Source organism: Elephas maximus, chromosome 20 (assembly GCF_024166365.1).
Source record: "Elephas maximus indicus isolate mEleMax1 chromosome 20, mEleMax1 primary haplotype, whole genome shotgun sequence".
Taxonomy (NCBI): Eukaryota; Metazoa; Chordata; class Mammalia; order Proboscidea; family Elephantidae; genus Elephas; species Elephas maximus.
The window spans coordinates 62,491,043-62,506,816 of NC_064838.1; the positions used below are offsets into that span (position 1 = coordinate 62,491,043).

At 38.2% G+C, this 15,774-nt stretch overlaps 1 protein-coding gene across 32 annotated transcripts in view; it reads left to right on the plus strand.

Annotated features, from left to right (window-relative positions):
- Positions 1 to 14,728, plus strand: part of SLMAP (sarcolemma associated protein) — a 159,005-nt gene extending 144,277 nt beyond the window's left edge. For 17 of the 32 annotated variants that reach the window (XM_049863520.1, XM_049863538.1, XM_049863528.1 and 14 more), the window contains 5 exons: positions 1,141 to 1,461; positions 1,918 to 2,035; positions 5,514 to 5,685; positions 9,555 to 9,689; positions 13,012 to 14,728. In XM_049863520.1, the coding sequence (XP_049719477.1) occupies positions 1,141 to 1,461; positions 1,918 to 2,035; positions 5,514 to 5,685; positions 9,555 to 9,689; positions 13,012 to 13,104 (839 nt within the window). In that variant the 3' untranslated portion in view covers positions 13,105 to 14,728. Of the gene's footprint in view, positions 1 to 1,140; positions 1,462 to 1,917; positions 2,036 to 5,513; positions 5,686 to 9,554; positions 9,690 to 11,554; positions 11,645 to 13,011 lie in introns of all 32 variants that reach the window. The other 15 variants (XM_049863522.1, XM_049863523.1, XM_049863540.1 and 12 more) reach the window with 1 other exon arrangement.
- Positions 14,729 to 15,774: the final 1,046 nt, after the last annotated feature.

The window sequence follows — 15,774 nt, forward strand, 5'->3', positions numbered from 1 at the left end:
GATACATCATCAGAGAAAGCCTCTTTAAGGAATTGAAGTTCGAACAGAAAAATGAATCGAATACATCAAATGTTTTGCTAATGCTTACCGTTTGACCCAGCAATTCCATGTCTAAGAATTTACCCTAAGGAAATAATCAAACGACCACCAGTTGCCCTCAAGTCAGTTCTGTTTCATGGTGACCCCCTGTGTGTGTCAGAGTAGAAATGCACTCCATAGGGTTTTCTTAATGGTGATTTTTTGGAAGTAGATTGCCAGACCTTTCTTTGAAGCTGTGTCTAGGTGGTCCGAAACCTGTTCAGTTAGCAGTTGAGCGTATTAACTGTTTGAACCACTCAGGGACTCCAAGAAAATTATCTGGATTGTATTATAGTAATGAAACTGAACAGCCTACAGTGTCTAAAAGAAAGAATTGGTCAAATAGGTGATAGCATAACTATTTTTTATTATAGGAAGGTGTTCATCACCAGCAGAATAGAGTACGCTGTATATATATAATGATTCCCCCTGCTTAATGTGTATTTTTATATGTGTAAAATGCATAGAAGAAAAAATCTAGAGAAATAAATACCAAAATGCTAGACACAACTTTCTCTGTGTGGGAAATAAAGATCATTTGGGTTTTTTTTTTCGTTTTACATCTTGTACTTTGCCATTTTCCACATTAAATATTACTGCTTGTACAGTTTAATAAAAACAGCTTTCTTTGAAAATATTATGCTGAGTGAAATAAATCAGACACAGAGGGACAAACATTATATGATCTCACTTATCTGAAATACCTAGAATAGGCAGATATATAACGACCAGAGGTGATTAGTGATGCCTGGGACGTATGGGGGGGAGTGGGAAGTTATTGCTTATGGGGGACTGAGTTTCTGTTAAGGGCGATGAAAAAAATTGGAAATGGATAGTGGTAATGGTTGCACAGCATTTAATGCAGTTAATGTCCCTGAATTGTACTCATAAAAAGGGATGAAATGACAAATGTTTTGTCACACATACTATAGCACAATAAAAGAAACAAACAAAAAAAGCTCTGACAGCCTGGGCTGTGCCGTAGCTGCAATACTGGATGAGCTGTGCTGTTGTTCCTAATTCCTGTAGTCTAAGAAAATGATGATAAATACACCTTTCTAGCCCAGCTGCAGAGGTTACACATGGATATTGAGCATCTCCGGGAGGAGAAGGACAAGGAGATCACAAGCACTCGAGATGAATTGCTTAGTGCCCGAGATGAAATTTTGCTTCTTCATCAAGCCGCAGAAAGGGCTGCCTCTGAGCGGGACACTGATATTGCTTCTTTGCAAGAAGACCTTAGGAAGGTACGAGCTGAGCTTGAGCGGTGGCGGAAAGCAGCATCTGAATATGAGAAAGAAATTGTGAGTCTGCAAAACAGTTTTCAGCTTCGATGTCAGCAGTGCGAGGACCAGCAGAGAGAGGAAGCAACAAGGTTGCAAGGTAAGTAAATGGATTTTACATAAACCTCTTAAATCTTGACAGTGATAACTTTATAATTTGTACAAAGTAACCACTCAGGCTGTTTTTCTCTTTGATAGCAATAGGTCCTATAAAGCAGTGTTTCTCATACTAGGCCTACAAACATATTCTTCAGGGCTGTAAGTTCTACAATAGTTAAAATTTTATAAGAATGTAACATTTTATTTAAGCAATATTAAAATTTGTTTGCCTTATAAAAGTGAAACAGGAAAAAAACAGTAATCAAGGTCAAGGTGATGGGACCTCCTTGAGCTATAGCTGCAAAGTAATAAGAATCAAAGAGGAGCTGTGTAAAATCTGCATGTTTGCAAGGAAAAGAAAAAAATATTTTCTTCTCTGAAATATTTCCCCTTATGCTTTGAATTATTATGGAAGTTATGTTCCTATATTAACAAGTGTATTTTTGGACTATTTTAGGTGAACTAGAGAAGTTGAGAAAAGAATGGAAGGTATTGGAAACCGAATGCCATTCTCTAAAAAAGGAAAATGTTTTGCTTTCATCGGAACTGCAGCGGCAAGAAAAAGAATTGCACAAGTATGCAAGAATGCTCTCTCTTTTACATTGAAAATATTTCTTTTTCTTAAATTTTCATCTAAATTAAATTAAACCTTGATACTTAAATCAAAATTTGATACTTAAATGCCTTTTTAGAGCGAAATATTCAGCCAGACTGTTGGGCTGTTTGGCAGGTTAACCATGCTGAATGAATAATTCAGCTTTTTTTTCTGCCACCATCATTCTACATGTCCTTTCTTTTTGGTGTGCTCATGAAATACAAATTCATTAGATACCCTCCCCCCAAAAAATCCTAAACAAATCAACAGCAGCAATCTATAATTAGTCATTGAACTTGCCGTACAAACTAAATGAAAATAAATTTTAAGTACAAGTTTGTTTTTCTTTCCCACCAGTAATTGCTTCTGTTAGTAAGGATTATCAGAAAATGACTATAATAAAGAAATCTGTCATACTGAAAGATATGAATTCAGCTTCTAAATTTAAATACGAAGAGTAATAATATATATATATATGGAAACCCTGGTGGCGTAGTGGTTAAGTGCTACAGTTGCTAACCAAAAGGTCAGCAGTTCAAATCTGCCAGGTGCTCCTTGGAAACTCTATGGGGCAGTTGTACTCTATCCTATAGGGTCGCCATGAGTCGGAATCGACTCAACGGCAGTGGGTTTGGTTTTTGGGTATATGTGTGTGTGTCTGTGTGTGTGTGTATATATATATATATATATATACACACACACTCATTGCTGTTAAGTCGATTCCTACCCATAGTGACCCTGTAGGAGAGAGTCTCTAAGAAGCGCCTGGTGGATTTGAACTGCCAACCTTTTGGTTAGCAGATGTAGTTCTTAACCACTACCCCATGACCAAGAATTCTCTAAAACCAATTAAATCTTTCAAATAGCCAATACCTTCCAGGCAAACCAGGGGATGCAACTGGTTTACCCTAGCAAGTTTAGTGGAGTCCCGTTAATCCCACCAACATTTGTTCCATAGTTTAAAATTAATTTCTTATTTAAAATTTTGGTTCATTCTGTATTTTTATTTTTTAAAAATAATGATTGTGTTCTAATTCAGAGTAGGAAAGTAATACATGTTTATTGTTAAAACTACTCTTAATAAATCCCAGCTTCCCCTCCAGTGTACCAAATAGAGGTCATTAGTCTCTCGTTAACCTTGCGTTTGCACTCCTGAAGAGCATTAAGGTTACCAAAATCTCAGTAATCAAGGTCGGTTCTCATAGAAAACAAGTTTTAGGAAAAATCATAAAGACAGGACAAGTCAGAAAATAATCAAAACCAAACCAAACCCATTGCCATCAAGTCGATTCCAACTCATAGTGACTCTATAGCACAGAGCAGAACTGCCCCATAGGGTTCCCAAAGAGCAGTTGGTGGATTCGAACTCCCGAGTTTTTGTTTAGCAACTGAGCTCTTAATCACTGCACCCCCAGGGCTCCAGTCAGAAAATAGTAAGCTTTATTTTCTATTTATAATAATGAAAACAATTGTAGTGTAGATTATACATTTGGAAGAGAAACATCAAGAACTAGCAGAAGGGAACAAGACTTGCTGATTTATTCCCTAAAAGCCCTCCTTAAAATACCATGTGTTTCCAATATAAGTATCTCTAAAGCACTTTTCTCTTCCAGTGTCATGACTTCCCTTTGGCTTCTCATACATTTATTTGTATTACTTTTTGAATGTTTACAGATAATTAATAATAAAGAGTGAAACAAATATTTATAACATATAAAAGCAATTCCAAAATATGGATAGGACAGAATAAAGGTCCAAAACGTGTAAATACACACACACACACACACACACACACTTTTTTGTCCCGTATTTATATTGCATATCTATATTGGTTAGAAGAACCAGCTGATGGTGACTGCGTGTCAGCGCATTAGTACACATTGGTGTAAAGTATGTGTGAGATGGTGATGCAGACACCAAAGGTCTTCACATTTTGGAACACATTATTAGAATCTTAATGAATTCATTTCATTTGGAATTGGATCAAGCAAGAAATACTGATGTTTGATTACCACGGTTGATCATATTAAATTTTTCTTGTCTTTTAGTTACTCATATTTTAAAGTTTCAAACCTGATCCCTTATTTTTGACATGTAATTAATTGGAATCTGGCATGTTGTTAAACGCTGTTTTATAATTATTACAAATTTGTGTAAGTGCTTAAAAACAAGTTAAACTCTTTATGAATTAGAAGCCTATGGTTTAAAAATGGTAGGCCTCAGAAAGCTGGGATATATCAGATCATTGGTCAAGTCCTCTGCCTAAACTCACATGAACTATTTGACACAGGTTAATTCTGTTTCTTTAATTTTTCTGGTTTGGAAATTCTCTAAATGTGTTTGATAAGCCTTGCCAGCATTTAAGTAGTACTTAGAAGATAGTTTTCCTTACAGAGTCTTACATACTGGTTAGTTCTTTGCTGTATTGACTTGACAACATCAGACCTGTCCCTGGTATACTATCAGGATGGACGTAAACTCTGTGAGCCCTCATTTACAACATTGAGTCCGATTCTTATGATCCTGTCACGTGGCGCATAAAACTGTCCCCTTTAGCTATTTCTGTGGTAGGTGGGAGCCAGATTCTCTAAGGTCTTTGGTTCCCTGTTGTCTGTGATATAGAAGAAGAATTCGAACAAAGAATTTCTGTTCTTTCATATCAAGCTGTTTTCCTAATGTGTAAATCAGGCTTATATATATATATATATATATATCAAGTCTTAAAAATAATCATAGAAGTTAAGCTGAAAAACAGCCTCAGAAAGTACTGAGTTTCACCCTCTTATGTGACAACAGAGAACCCTGTCACCCTGTTCTTTGTGTAAACAGATGCCTGCCACAGTTCAGAGCTCTGGAGATGCTTGCTCAGAGAATGTGTTTGCTCCAGTTAAGTGACTTGCTCAGCATCCCACAGTCGCCTAGTGGCAAAACTGGGCTTTAGAGCCCACCCTCCTGCTTCTTTGCCCCATGCTTTCCCCTAATTTGGGTTATCTTCTCATTCAAGCAGAATTGTGTTTACTGGAGTTGGCAGTGGCTCCTAGTTTTAAGTTCCTGTCACCTACCATATTTGTCAAGTACTTAAACTTACAAGAAATAGTTGAAATATGTATATTTTTTGCCTGTAGAAGACCTACAGTGAATCTTTTTATGATATAATCAATATAAAGTAATCTAACATAAAATTGAGTTACTTCCTATTTCTATTTTTAAAGTTTCAACCTTTGCGTATATTTGATTATCTGAAAATAGGACACAGCTTTAAACTGGAATTTTTTAGTGTTTTTATGCTTTTTATTTATTAGAAATACCTCATTCTTTTTACTTTTCTTCTCTGAAATCTAGTCCTTCTCTCCTAGTAAAATGTATAAAAATCATTCTGCCTGCTGTGTCCAGCTTCGCCCTGTGACTCGCTATCAATATTTACTAAAATATCAACCTGGATGGCTTTTATGTTGCAGTTCACAGAAGCAGAGTTTAGAGCTTACCAGTGATCTCAGCATCCTTCAGATGACTAGAAAAGAGCTTGAGAATCAAGTGGGATCTTTGAAAGAACAGCATCTTCGGGATTCAGCTGATTTAAAAACTCTTCTCAGTAAGGCTGAAAACCAAGCAAAGGATGTACAGAAAGAGGTAAAGCAAAAAGACATGAGCCCGATTATTGTTGGACTTAAAGCCAGAAGCAAGTCAGATACCCGTGCTGCTAGTTAGAAAGGAAGGGAGCAGGAGCCACTTACTTGTCACGAAAGTGGTGTTTGGAGCATCCCTGCTTGGTGATTTCTAGCTGTGAATCATGGTCTGTATAGAGAGAGCTCATCAGTAGGGCTTGGCCTCAAAAATATAAATATATAAAATTGCATTCTTAATGTTGATCTACCAGTTAGTTGACCTAAATGAGAAACCGTTTGTACCAGATCACTCAATCCACTGTTTTTCTTTCAAAGAGAATATTATATTTAATTTAGAATACTTTTGGAAAGCAGACTGAGGCCACACTGTAATGTTTTCCAAACCCCTCAGGTGAACACGGCCTGAAAAGTTACTTAGAGCTCACCTCGTAGTCAACCAGCCAAACATGTTCTATGACCTTTTTCTTTCTTCTCCCACCCACTTTTCCCCTTTCTTCACAAATATACATGTTCACGTTTCATGTCATTTTGCTTTTAAAACCTTGACTTGGGTGACTTTTTCAAAAAACCATGTCAACAGTGGTGAGGGTTGACTGTGAGCAGCACGAGTACCTTTCACTTCCCAGAGCCTTGACATTGCCAGCAGGGCAGCAAAGAGCTGTGTCCGGTCCTGCTGGCCTCGCACCACTCCCTGCCTTGACTCCTGGCCAGCCGGGGCGATGGAGAAGGCTGATGCCACTTCATCCACTGGTCAGGGACCACCACAGTGTAGACTCTCCTAAGTGAAGATTGGTTACAAATTAGAAGGAAGTGGAAGACAACACTTTGTCTTTAATAATGAATCTTCCCAAAATTGCTTTTAAACGATCTGTTTAATCGATGCAACTTTTTTTTTTTTTTTTGCATTTTCCTTTCCTTGTAGTAACCTGAGCTTGGAAATGATGACTGTTCTTCTGTTTTCATGTTTGTTCCTAAAGAAAAAAAAGCTGTAACATTTTTTATTTACATGTAGACACATTGGTTTTGTAATATGTTCGTTTTTATCTTATTGCCAAGGATATGTGTTTTGGGGGAAATCTCATTTCATTTGGAACACAAATTTTGTGCCAAAGTAAATATCTTAGTATTTAATACTGTAAGCACTTTGTGTCCTTCCAGCCCATATGCCATAATTCTCTCAAAATCTGGGACGAATGCATGGCTGGAAGATCAGTCTGTTGTATGTTACTATGAATGCTTTAGCCATTTTGTTGCGTTATTTGTTTGCCTGTTTTTAGTCACTGAGCAATCGGTGAGAAATGCTTTATTTAACTGTTTCCACAATGGCAGTGGCATGTTGTCACAGCATCTAAATTGTTGATAGTCTTTGGATTGCATTAAATGCAGCACATTTAAAAATATGTCTGATCTTGTCAATATGTTTCTTTTCTATTTTCTTGTTCGGTGTTTTCCATTGTGAAATGATAACAGTCATCACACTTTTTTGTAATGTGGAATTGCCTCTCTTTCTGTTTGTCCTGATGTCAACCTATTGGATACTAACTAGTCTGTAACTAAAATGGTCTTTAATGAGGTGCTTTGTGTAATCCGCTGCAAACGGATTCTTACCTTTTATTAACAGGCATATACATTCCCTGTCAGCATTTCCCCTTTGTTCTTTCTCTCGTAGAATCATGCCTAACAGGCGCAGTATCATGGTTACATATCTTCAACGCCAGCAAAATTACAAGCTAAACAAGCCCAGAAATGATTATTTTTATTATGAAGAACCAAAAGTGTTGGTAATTTTGTTTGGTATTTCCGTCTTAATCAAGACTGAGCTGGTTTCTCACCTCAGGGTGAGACAGCAAGGCGTGACCCAAGCAAAGCGTGAGGCGAGGCTGCAGAAGGCGGCCTTCGTCCCACCAGTTAAATTTTATATATGCAGCGGCTCTTACTAGGACATTTAACAAAGAAGAACATACATGAAAGAAGTAAATGTTAATCCTCCATATTAAGGGAATAATAATGGTTTAGCATCTTTCTATTTGGCTTTAGAAAGTATACATTTTAATTTAGTAGGGACCTCTGTGGCTTAAGAATTTATAAAACACTAACTTCTCAAATCCATCCTGTGAGGACTGACTCAGTAAAGTTATTTGGCTTCACCCTCTTGCCTTGGCACCAGAGTCTTTCCCACCCGACTCACACTCTGGAGGTAAGCCACAGGATCTTCCTGACAGAGCTGCCTTCCTGTAGTTCTGCTTCACAACTCCTGGAACGGAGTGATTAAGTGCTTTGGTGTAAAGGGCAGGCTGAATGTAAGGATGGTGGAAAAGTAAGGGAATATCGATCAACAAAGCACTTCTCACTTTGTCTTTATTAGTCACTGGTAAGAATCTCATTATGGAAAACTGAGAACTGATTATGTTCTAAGGTGCAGAGGCCAGTTGGGGTTCACTGACGTTGCCTTGGCTGCCTATTGGTAACCTTCTGCCTTCTCCACAGAACCCTACATCTACTGAAAACAGCTGTAAAGCCTGTGAATCTTACTCCTTGGTTCATTATCTCTTTGATCCTGCCCTTTTTTCTGGGACCACCGTTAAGTAACAGGGGGTGTCTTTCATATTTCACTTCTCTCCCTGTACCCGTATCTCTTTTTCCCACTTTCTGGTGACCTCTTGCTGGCTCTAACTCCTTCCCCCGGTCTCCTCTGTCTAATATTTTATACATTTGCTTCCTCCTTGATGTTTACCTTTGGAGTGTGTAATCATGGCTCCATTTTTCACTGTATTTTTCAGAAACACCATTACAAAGGTATCCTCTATTAAGGAACTTCTAGGATATAGGTAAAAAGGAACTGAACACTTTCCAGCCTCATGGGCTAGTTTTAGGGAAGAGGAGGAACCTTTCTGGTATGCCACACTGGTGGTATATTTATTTTATACTCAGTCCTTGTCTTTCTGTCTTCCTTCTAAAACCTTCAGAGATGGTAGAATGGGGCAGTGGAGGCCAAGACAAAGGAAGAGTCAGCAGCAGAACAGTCTCTGCTCTTTGCGTGGGAGCCCAGCTTGCATGTAAGATGCAGTATCTAGAAGTTGAACTAGTCTAGGATTCCAGCTCCCTGGGACCATTTAAAGTAGGGGCAAACCACGCTGTGTTTCCCATTGGCCTTGCCTGTGTTCAAGGGGTAGATAGTCCATCTGAAAGCTAAAATTATATACAGTGAACTGTTCTCCAGAACGGGAAATGGTATATTTCATCATAGATAAAATTCTATTAGAAACGTTTTTTTAAATTATTTTAATTTGGTGCTTAAAATTTTTAAGTGGAGAGAGAAAAATGTCCAAATTATAGTGACAGGGGATTTAGATACATTTCTTTGCATCATTTGCCAAAAAAAAAAAAAAAACCCTTATCCAGAAAACTTTAATACCCAGTGATCCTTGATAAAGGGAGGCCTGTATGTCGAGATTGAAATAACTTGGCTGGCATTGCCTACCAGGATATAAACTCCAGCTTCCTAACCTTGCGGTTTAATTAGGCCATGGAGTTTTTCTTTACATGCTTTCCTTTTGCTCTGTTTGAAATTTTCCTTTTCTCCTGTAACTCACTTAATGGAAAAAGTGACCCTTTTTATTAGAAACAGATGACAAAACGGTGACTTCTGTCAATTTTTTTTTTAACTCCAGAGCCAGAAAACTGTTACATAGAATCAAGTGAACTTTAAAGACTTCTTATGAGTGTAAATGATTCTTATTCTCCTTAAAGCAAAAAGCCTTGACTCGAGTGTTTCAGGTGACTAACTAGGGCCTGGTATATAAGCCTGACTAGAACCATAACTTCACACCCATTTTAAGTTGAGTCTGCACACTTTTTTTTCTTTGCCTTTAGTATGAAAAGACACAGACTGTACTCTCAGAACTGAAGTTGAAGTATGAAATGACTGAGCAGGAAAAGCAGTCAATCACAGATGAGCTCAAACAATGTAAAGACAACCTGAAGCTGCTCCAAGAAAAAGGAAATAATGTAAGTCTTTGCAAACTTGGCTTAGTTTTGGTTGAAAGGCAAGTGAGGGCCCTGAAACAGATTTTCAGAGGACATTATTACTGGTTTGGGAAACTAAGGGCCTGTAGTACAAATGAACTAAACTTTTCATTATGGAATTCCATGATGGAATCGCTATGCTGTTGATTTTTTTAGGAAGAATTCGTACCTTTAGCCTATACCCCTTACAAAAGCCCAAAGGCTGCCTGGAGGAAGAGCCTTGTTTGCAAGAAAACAGCTTACCTGAAGACTCCAAGCTTTCCCCAGAATTCTATCACTGAGCCATCCTCTGGCTCTTGTTTCCCCCCTGCTAGGAAATGAGGCGCCAGGGACTCACCTAAGGGAGAGTTGACCCCTTACATTTGACTGTTTCAAAAAATGAAGACTGAATTCTGTTTTCCATTTTATGCTAATACTGTATGCACTAAGGCACATCCCTAAAAAGCTCGGTGTCTTTTTGTCCGCCTGTAAACACTAAGAAATATTTGGTGAGTTTCTGTAGGACTTTTTGAATGGTGTGTGTGTATGTATGAAACTGTAACATTTTGGTATAAATTGAGTTGTTTTTTTTTTTTTTTTCATTTGCTAGAAAAGCAGATGTTATACTAAATAAATGTCGTGTTGTATGTTTTGGTGATCATTGCCCTTATGGGCTCTAACCAATGGATGTTCAGTGTGGTTGGTTGTGCTCTGATTTATTTCGAGCCCGTCATGGCTTGGACACTGCAGTGAGTGTGAGCCACACACTTCCCATGGGGGAAGGCACTCTGCTTAACCTGCAGCGCAAGTAAAAGGAGTGATGTTGCATGGCCGTCCAGTTACACCATTGTACACTGAATGCTCATGATTTGTGTCCAACTGTCCTTCAATGAAGAGAGTCTTCGTTTTTAGACAGTAAAGATTTGGGGCTTAGGTAGAGGTCTTTCAGAAGTTGATGAAATTGGTGTGGAGGCTCTGTGCTAAGCAGAAGTGGATTATATTTGTTTTTGAAAATGTAGATTATAGAACTCTTCTTAAATCAGATCATGATAGTTTGGTTACTTCTCTCTCCTGTGTGAATTCGTATCCCTCTGATTTTGGAATTTCAGTCCAATTCCTGCTAAATTAACTTATGAAGACATCTAGCATAATCAGCAGAGAGCCCCTGGACCATTAGAACCTTTTCAAAAGTAACCTTGCTATTGTTATTTATAATTGTAAAAACAGTCCACCTGTGAGGTGAATTTTCTCTTTTTTGTGATGTTGGGCTTATAGTACTACAGTGTTACTCTGTAATAACACTCATCATAGAAATTCCCTTGCAGTTTTAAAAATTAATTACATTCCGATAACACAGCCGAAATCCCTGAGACTCATCTGCCTGCCTTTATATATGAAATGTTTACCATACATTGTGTCGGGTCTCTTGCCTGGTTTAGGAAGCACAGGGCATTTATTTGTGAACTTGAAAACGATACCATCTCATGGGCAGAAGAGTTTTTGTTTACAAAAAAGAACAAAGTTTCGTTTCTGAGTACGGATCAAAAATAATGTGTTACCAAGCAGGGCGTTAGTTGGTGAAGTCTTACCATTGCTCCTTGTTAACATTTTACATTTCCTTAGGGTGTCAAGGACACCCTCACTGCCTACTGTCCCAGCTGTTCCTTCTAAACTGGTAGGTTGCCAGCTTACACCATTCTGGATTATGTTAGATGTCTTTAAAATGTTTGAATCAGTGTAAAACCTGAGTGCTAGTTCTTCTACTACGTCAACCTTTGTCCCCTTCTCGCTGCCCCCCTGAGGTCTAAATCATCTTATCTGATTTTTTTATAGCATAAAATGATTTTAATATCCCTTCCCTTCTTTAGCCTTCCATATTACAACCCGTCCCAGCCGTATTCATCGGCCTATTCCTGGCTTTCCTGTTTTGGTGTTTCGGTCCATTGTGGTAGAGAAAGGTACAACACTACTGTTGAGTCCTTGTCTGTTTGTCCCTGTCACCTGTTTGTGCCATATTTGTAATATAGTGCATGGCAAACCACACAGGTACTTTGCTACCTGAAGCAAACCCTTCATTTAGTATGCCATGTATTGTGTCATACCAATGAACTGAACAGCCAACTAATCACATAACATTTTGTCTTGTTTCCTTTGTAGTAACGCTAACTGTGAATTAATTCCAACCTAACCAGTTATTAAAATGTTTTCTTTAACCAAGTCTTTGTCTCTAGCAAACTGGAGTAAACTATGAATTGCTGCAATATTAGTACTCCTTCCCAGTTATGTGTTTAATCAGATTTGAATGAGAAATGAAGAGTTTGCATCTTTGAACTTTTTAGCCAGCTTTCTTCTCCCTCGTCCCTTTCCTCTTCCTGTCCATAGTGTAGACTTCTTTGCTTCAACTCTTTGCTTCTTTACACTGTAGCCGTGAAGATGAAAACAATGAGATTGGTATAATGGACCATTGGCTCACAATCCCAGCCCCAGTGTGCGCCTACTTGTAAGAGTATAAACCTATATCAAGTCTTTCTGGCCCTGATCTGCAATATCAGAATATTTCTTTAAAAACCAACTTTCTCAGTAAGACCCTCAAAACATAAGTGAAATGAAAGCTGTCAACCAAAACAATATAATATTGTCAAACCCTCTGAAGGTTAACAGGGAACAGCCCATCCATGCTCGCCTCTAACTGACTTGCATGTTGGTACAGCATACTCGGTGATCAGTGGCTTTATTACACTGGCCAAGCTCTTTACCAGAAGTATCAGACAGGCAGGGTCCCTAATGGCACTTCCCCATCTGATTTTATCTTCTGTGGTTTCAAATTAGAGAACCAAGGCCTAGGCTGTTTCCTTTCTATCACTTTACCCTCCAGCCCCATGTGTAAACCTGTCCCAGCATGTGAGTCTGGCTGTCATCAAGAAATAAACATTTTAGGCAGAAAACATACTGCAGGTGTCTATGAACATCAGTTATGTTGGAATATACAGATGTAGGCATAAATAAAGAAGCCTGAGCTGAGAGGGTTTCTTAGAAGTCACCACCAGATTTCAACTGTAACAAAGTTGAAAATGGCAAAGACTTCCCTGGAATGTGTTAGCTTCCATCGAGTGGTCCTCCAAAGGGCTCCTGCTGTTACGGCTGTCCTCACACCTGTATTCCCCCATCTTTTTTTCCTTTCTTTCTAGAATTTATTCTTCCTGATGCAAAGATAAGATTTTTTCCCATATTCTGTTGAGCATTCAGGACTCTCTGGAGCCAAGGGGCTAATAGGTATGAAAAGAGGGGAGAATGTGACACTGACTCTTGGTTTCTTTCCACACAGAAACCCTGGCCCTGGATGCCCATGTTGGCTGCCCTGGTGGCGGTGACAGCCGCCGTGCTGTACGTGCCAGGTCTGGCCAGAGCTTCTCCATGAGAGCGTTTCTTGAGTCCGTACACCGTCCTCCCTCTAGAAGCTGGCATCACACTCATGCTGGGGACAAACAGAACCATTTCCTTCCTTTTTACCTCTTAAAACAGCAGGCGTGCAAGAATACAGCTGTAGGGTCATTGCTTTAAATTATATAAAATGTATCTGTCTATAAAGAGGAGGATATAAAATTGTGACTTTATTCTACTGTAAGCAATAATTTGCTTGCAATTTTTCATGTAATTTTTAAATTAGTATGTTGAGATTCTAAATATTATGGTGGCCTAAAGTAGGCTTCTTGGTACACCAAATTATTTATACCTTTAAATTTATGGGTATTTTACTCTGAATTCTGATGACCAGATAATTCACCTTTCTGATTCGATAGCTACCCAAACCAAACAGCCAAATACGTACATGGGAAGAGGCCCTGTGTGCTCAGTGCCTATCAGTTTGAAATATATACACATATATATATTTTTTTTACATACTTACGTCATTTTTACTTATTAGGAAACCACTGAGCTATTGGGAACAAGACTTAGAGACAATTATTTGCGTGGATTTTTTTTTTTTTTAAAGGAAAAATACATTTGGAAAATATTCTGTTATAGTGATAATCTGGGGAATATGTACATGCTTGTTCGGCCTTAACGTGACTTGAAGATGTGGAGGACATCAACTTTGACAAACTTTCCATGAGAGTGTGTATTTTCTTGGGCAAACTGAAGTATTTCTGGGAGCAAAAAACATAGTAATTACACAATTTCAGTGCAGTAAACCAAACTGTTGAGTCAATTGGAATGTAATTTATTACACCTCATGTATTTAAAGAAATATTTTCTTTGAAAGCCAAGTTACTTTCTCATATACAGCATTTTAGGAAGCATGCTTTCTCCCCCCTCCCCCCCGCCCCCCATCATCTGTTCCTCCAAGCATGTTTAATTGAAGAAAGAGTTAATATCTCTTTAGATAAGCTTTTATTGACTTAATTTGATTATGGTGTTACGGAGCTAATGTTCGCGATGAGCTGTTGATACCTGCGTACCAACAGATACCCTCGTTGGGTATGCAAATAGTTATTTTCTTTGAATTGTTGTTAATTGGGACATTCTGTTAATGAGAAGCACTATTTCCAAGATTACATAATAGTGTTCCATGCACAAGGAAGCACCTAAACACTGCTTGATAATTATCAACTTAAAACACAGAAGTGAGAGTTTAGCTATATGGTTTTGTGCAGCACTGCAGTCATGTCAGTAAAGTTGATTTAGGTCACAGAATCTCCTAAAGTATCACATAGTTAAATTTTACAGTCAGTGAAGACTGGAGGGAATGTCAGTAAATTGACTTGAATGTTCTGTGGCAATCCACAGGTCTAGCCAAATATTAAAAAAAGGAGTTTAGGATATAATTTGCCTTGTGATGTTTGACGGTCATTGTTTATACTTTTAAGGTTATATTTTAAGCTATTTGGATTTGCTGTTGGGAGGATCACTAGATTTATGGAGGAATTAGTCACAAATGACTTGTAGAAAATACTGTCATATAGTTCATTTCATCATTTTCTGTTGCAGGAAGCCACTCCACCACAGAATGCTAATACGCCAGTGGTACCCAGTACCTCCTGTATATAGGTTATTGCAAATATTGTTCTGAAATGCTTAACTTCAGAATTACATTTTTTAAAGTAAATAATTGTTTTAAATCTATTTTGTAAAGATATAAAGTACAATAGAATTTCTGGAGTACAGATTAAACTATTTGCACTAACACACGTGATGTGCATGATTTAATAAAATAACTTTCCTCTCCCCACGCATCTTTGAGTTGGATATCATTGACGTCCTTAGTGCTGACTCTGCTGTTGGGTTGTTAACCATCTTCTCTGCAGATGGCTCTTTATGCAACATAACATGCATTTGGTGCTCTTCAGGGTTTAAAAGAAAACACTGAGCTGTTTCCCCTAGGTTTTATTAGTCTTTTATTTGACTTACTTGCTTTAATTTCCCCCCCCCCCTTTTACTGTGGTTATCGTTAAAACGTGACTCACTTGCCAGACACGTCTCTAAATGTAAGGTCTAGTATCAATATTTACTTTATTCAAATTGAATAAATGGGGTTTTGTAGTTACTGCCCGTTTTTCTCAAGAATATAAATGAGCCTATTCATAAGCAATACCTCCAGTTTTGTTCAGTTCACTTCCAGGTTAAATAAAGAGCAGGATTATTCATTGTTAGTGACAGAGTCATTAAGAAGATTTAAGCACAGTGGTTAAAAATTGAATGACCCGAAAGGAGAGACTGGAAGGAGGGAGTGGGCTGACTCATTAGGGGGAGAGTAAGTGGGAGTATGGAGTAAGGTGTGTATAAGCTTATATGTGACAGACTGACTTGATTTGTAAACGTTCACTTAAAGCTCAATAAAAATTATTTAAAAAAAAAATTGAATGACCCTGTAATAGTACATTGGAGCCCTGGTGGCATAGTGGTTATGAGCTTGGCTGCTAACAAAATGGTCGGCAGTTCGAATCCACCAGCCGCTCCTTGGAAAGCTTGTGGCCCAGTTCTACTCTCTTCTATAGGATCGCTGTGAGTCAGAATCGACTGTACAGCAACAGATTTTATAAAGGTACAATTTAAGAATCACTCAGAGGTGTCACATGGCTAGGTCATA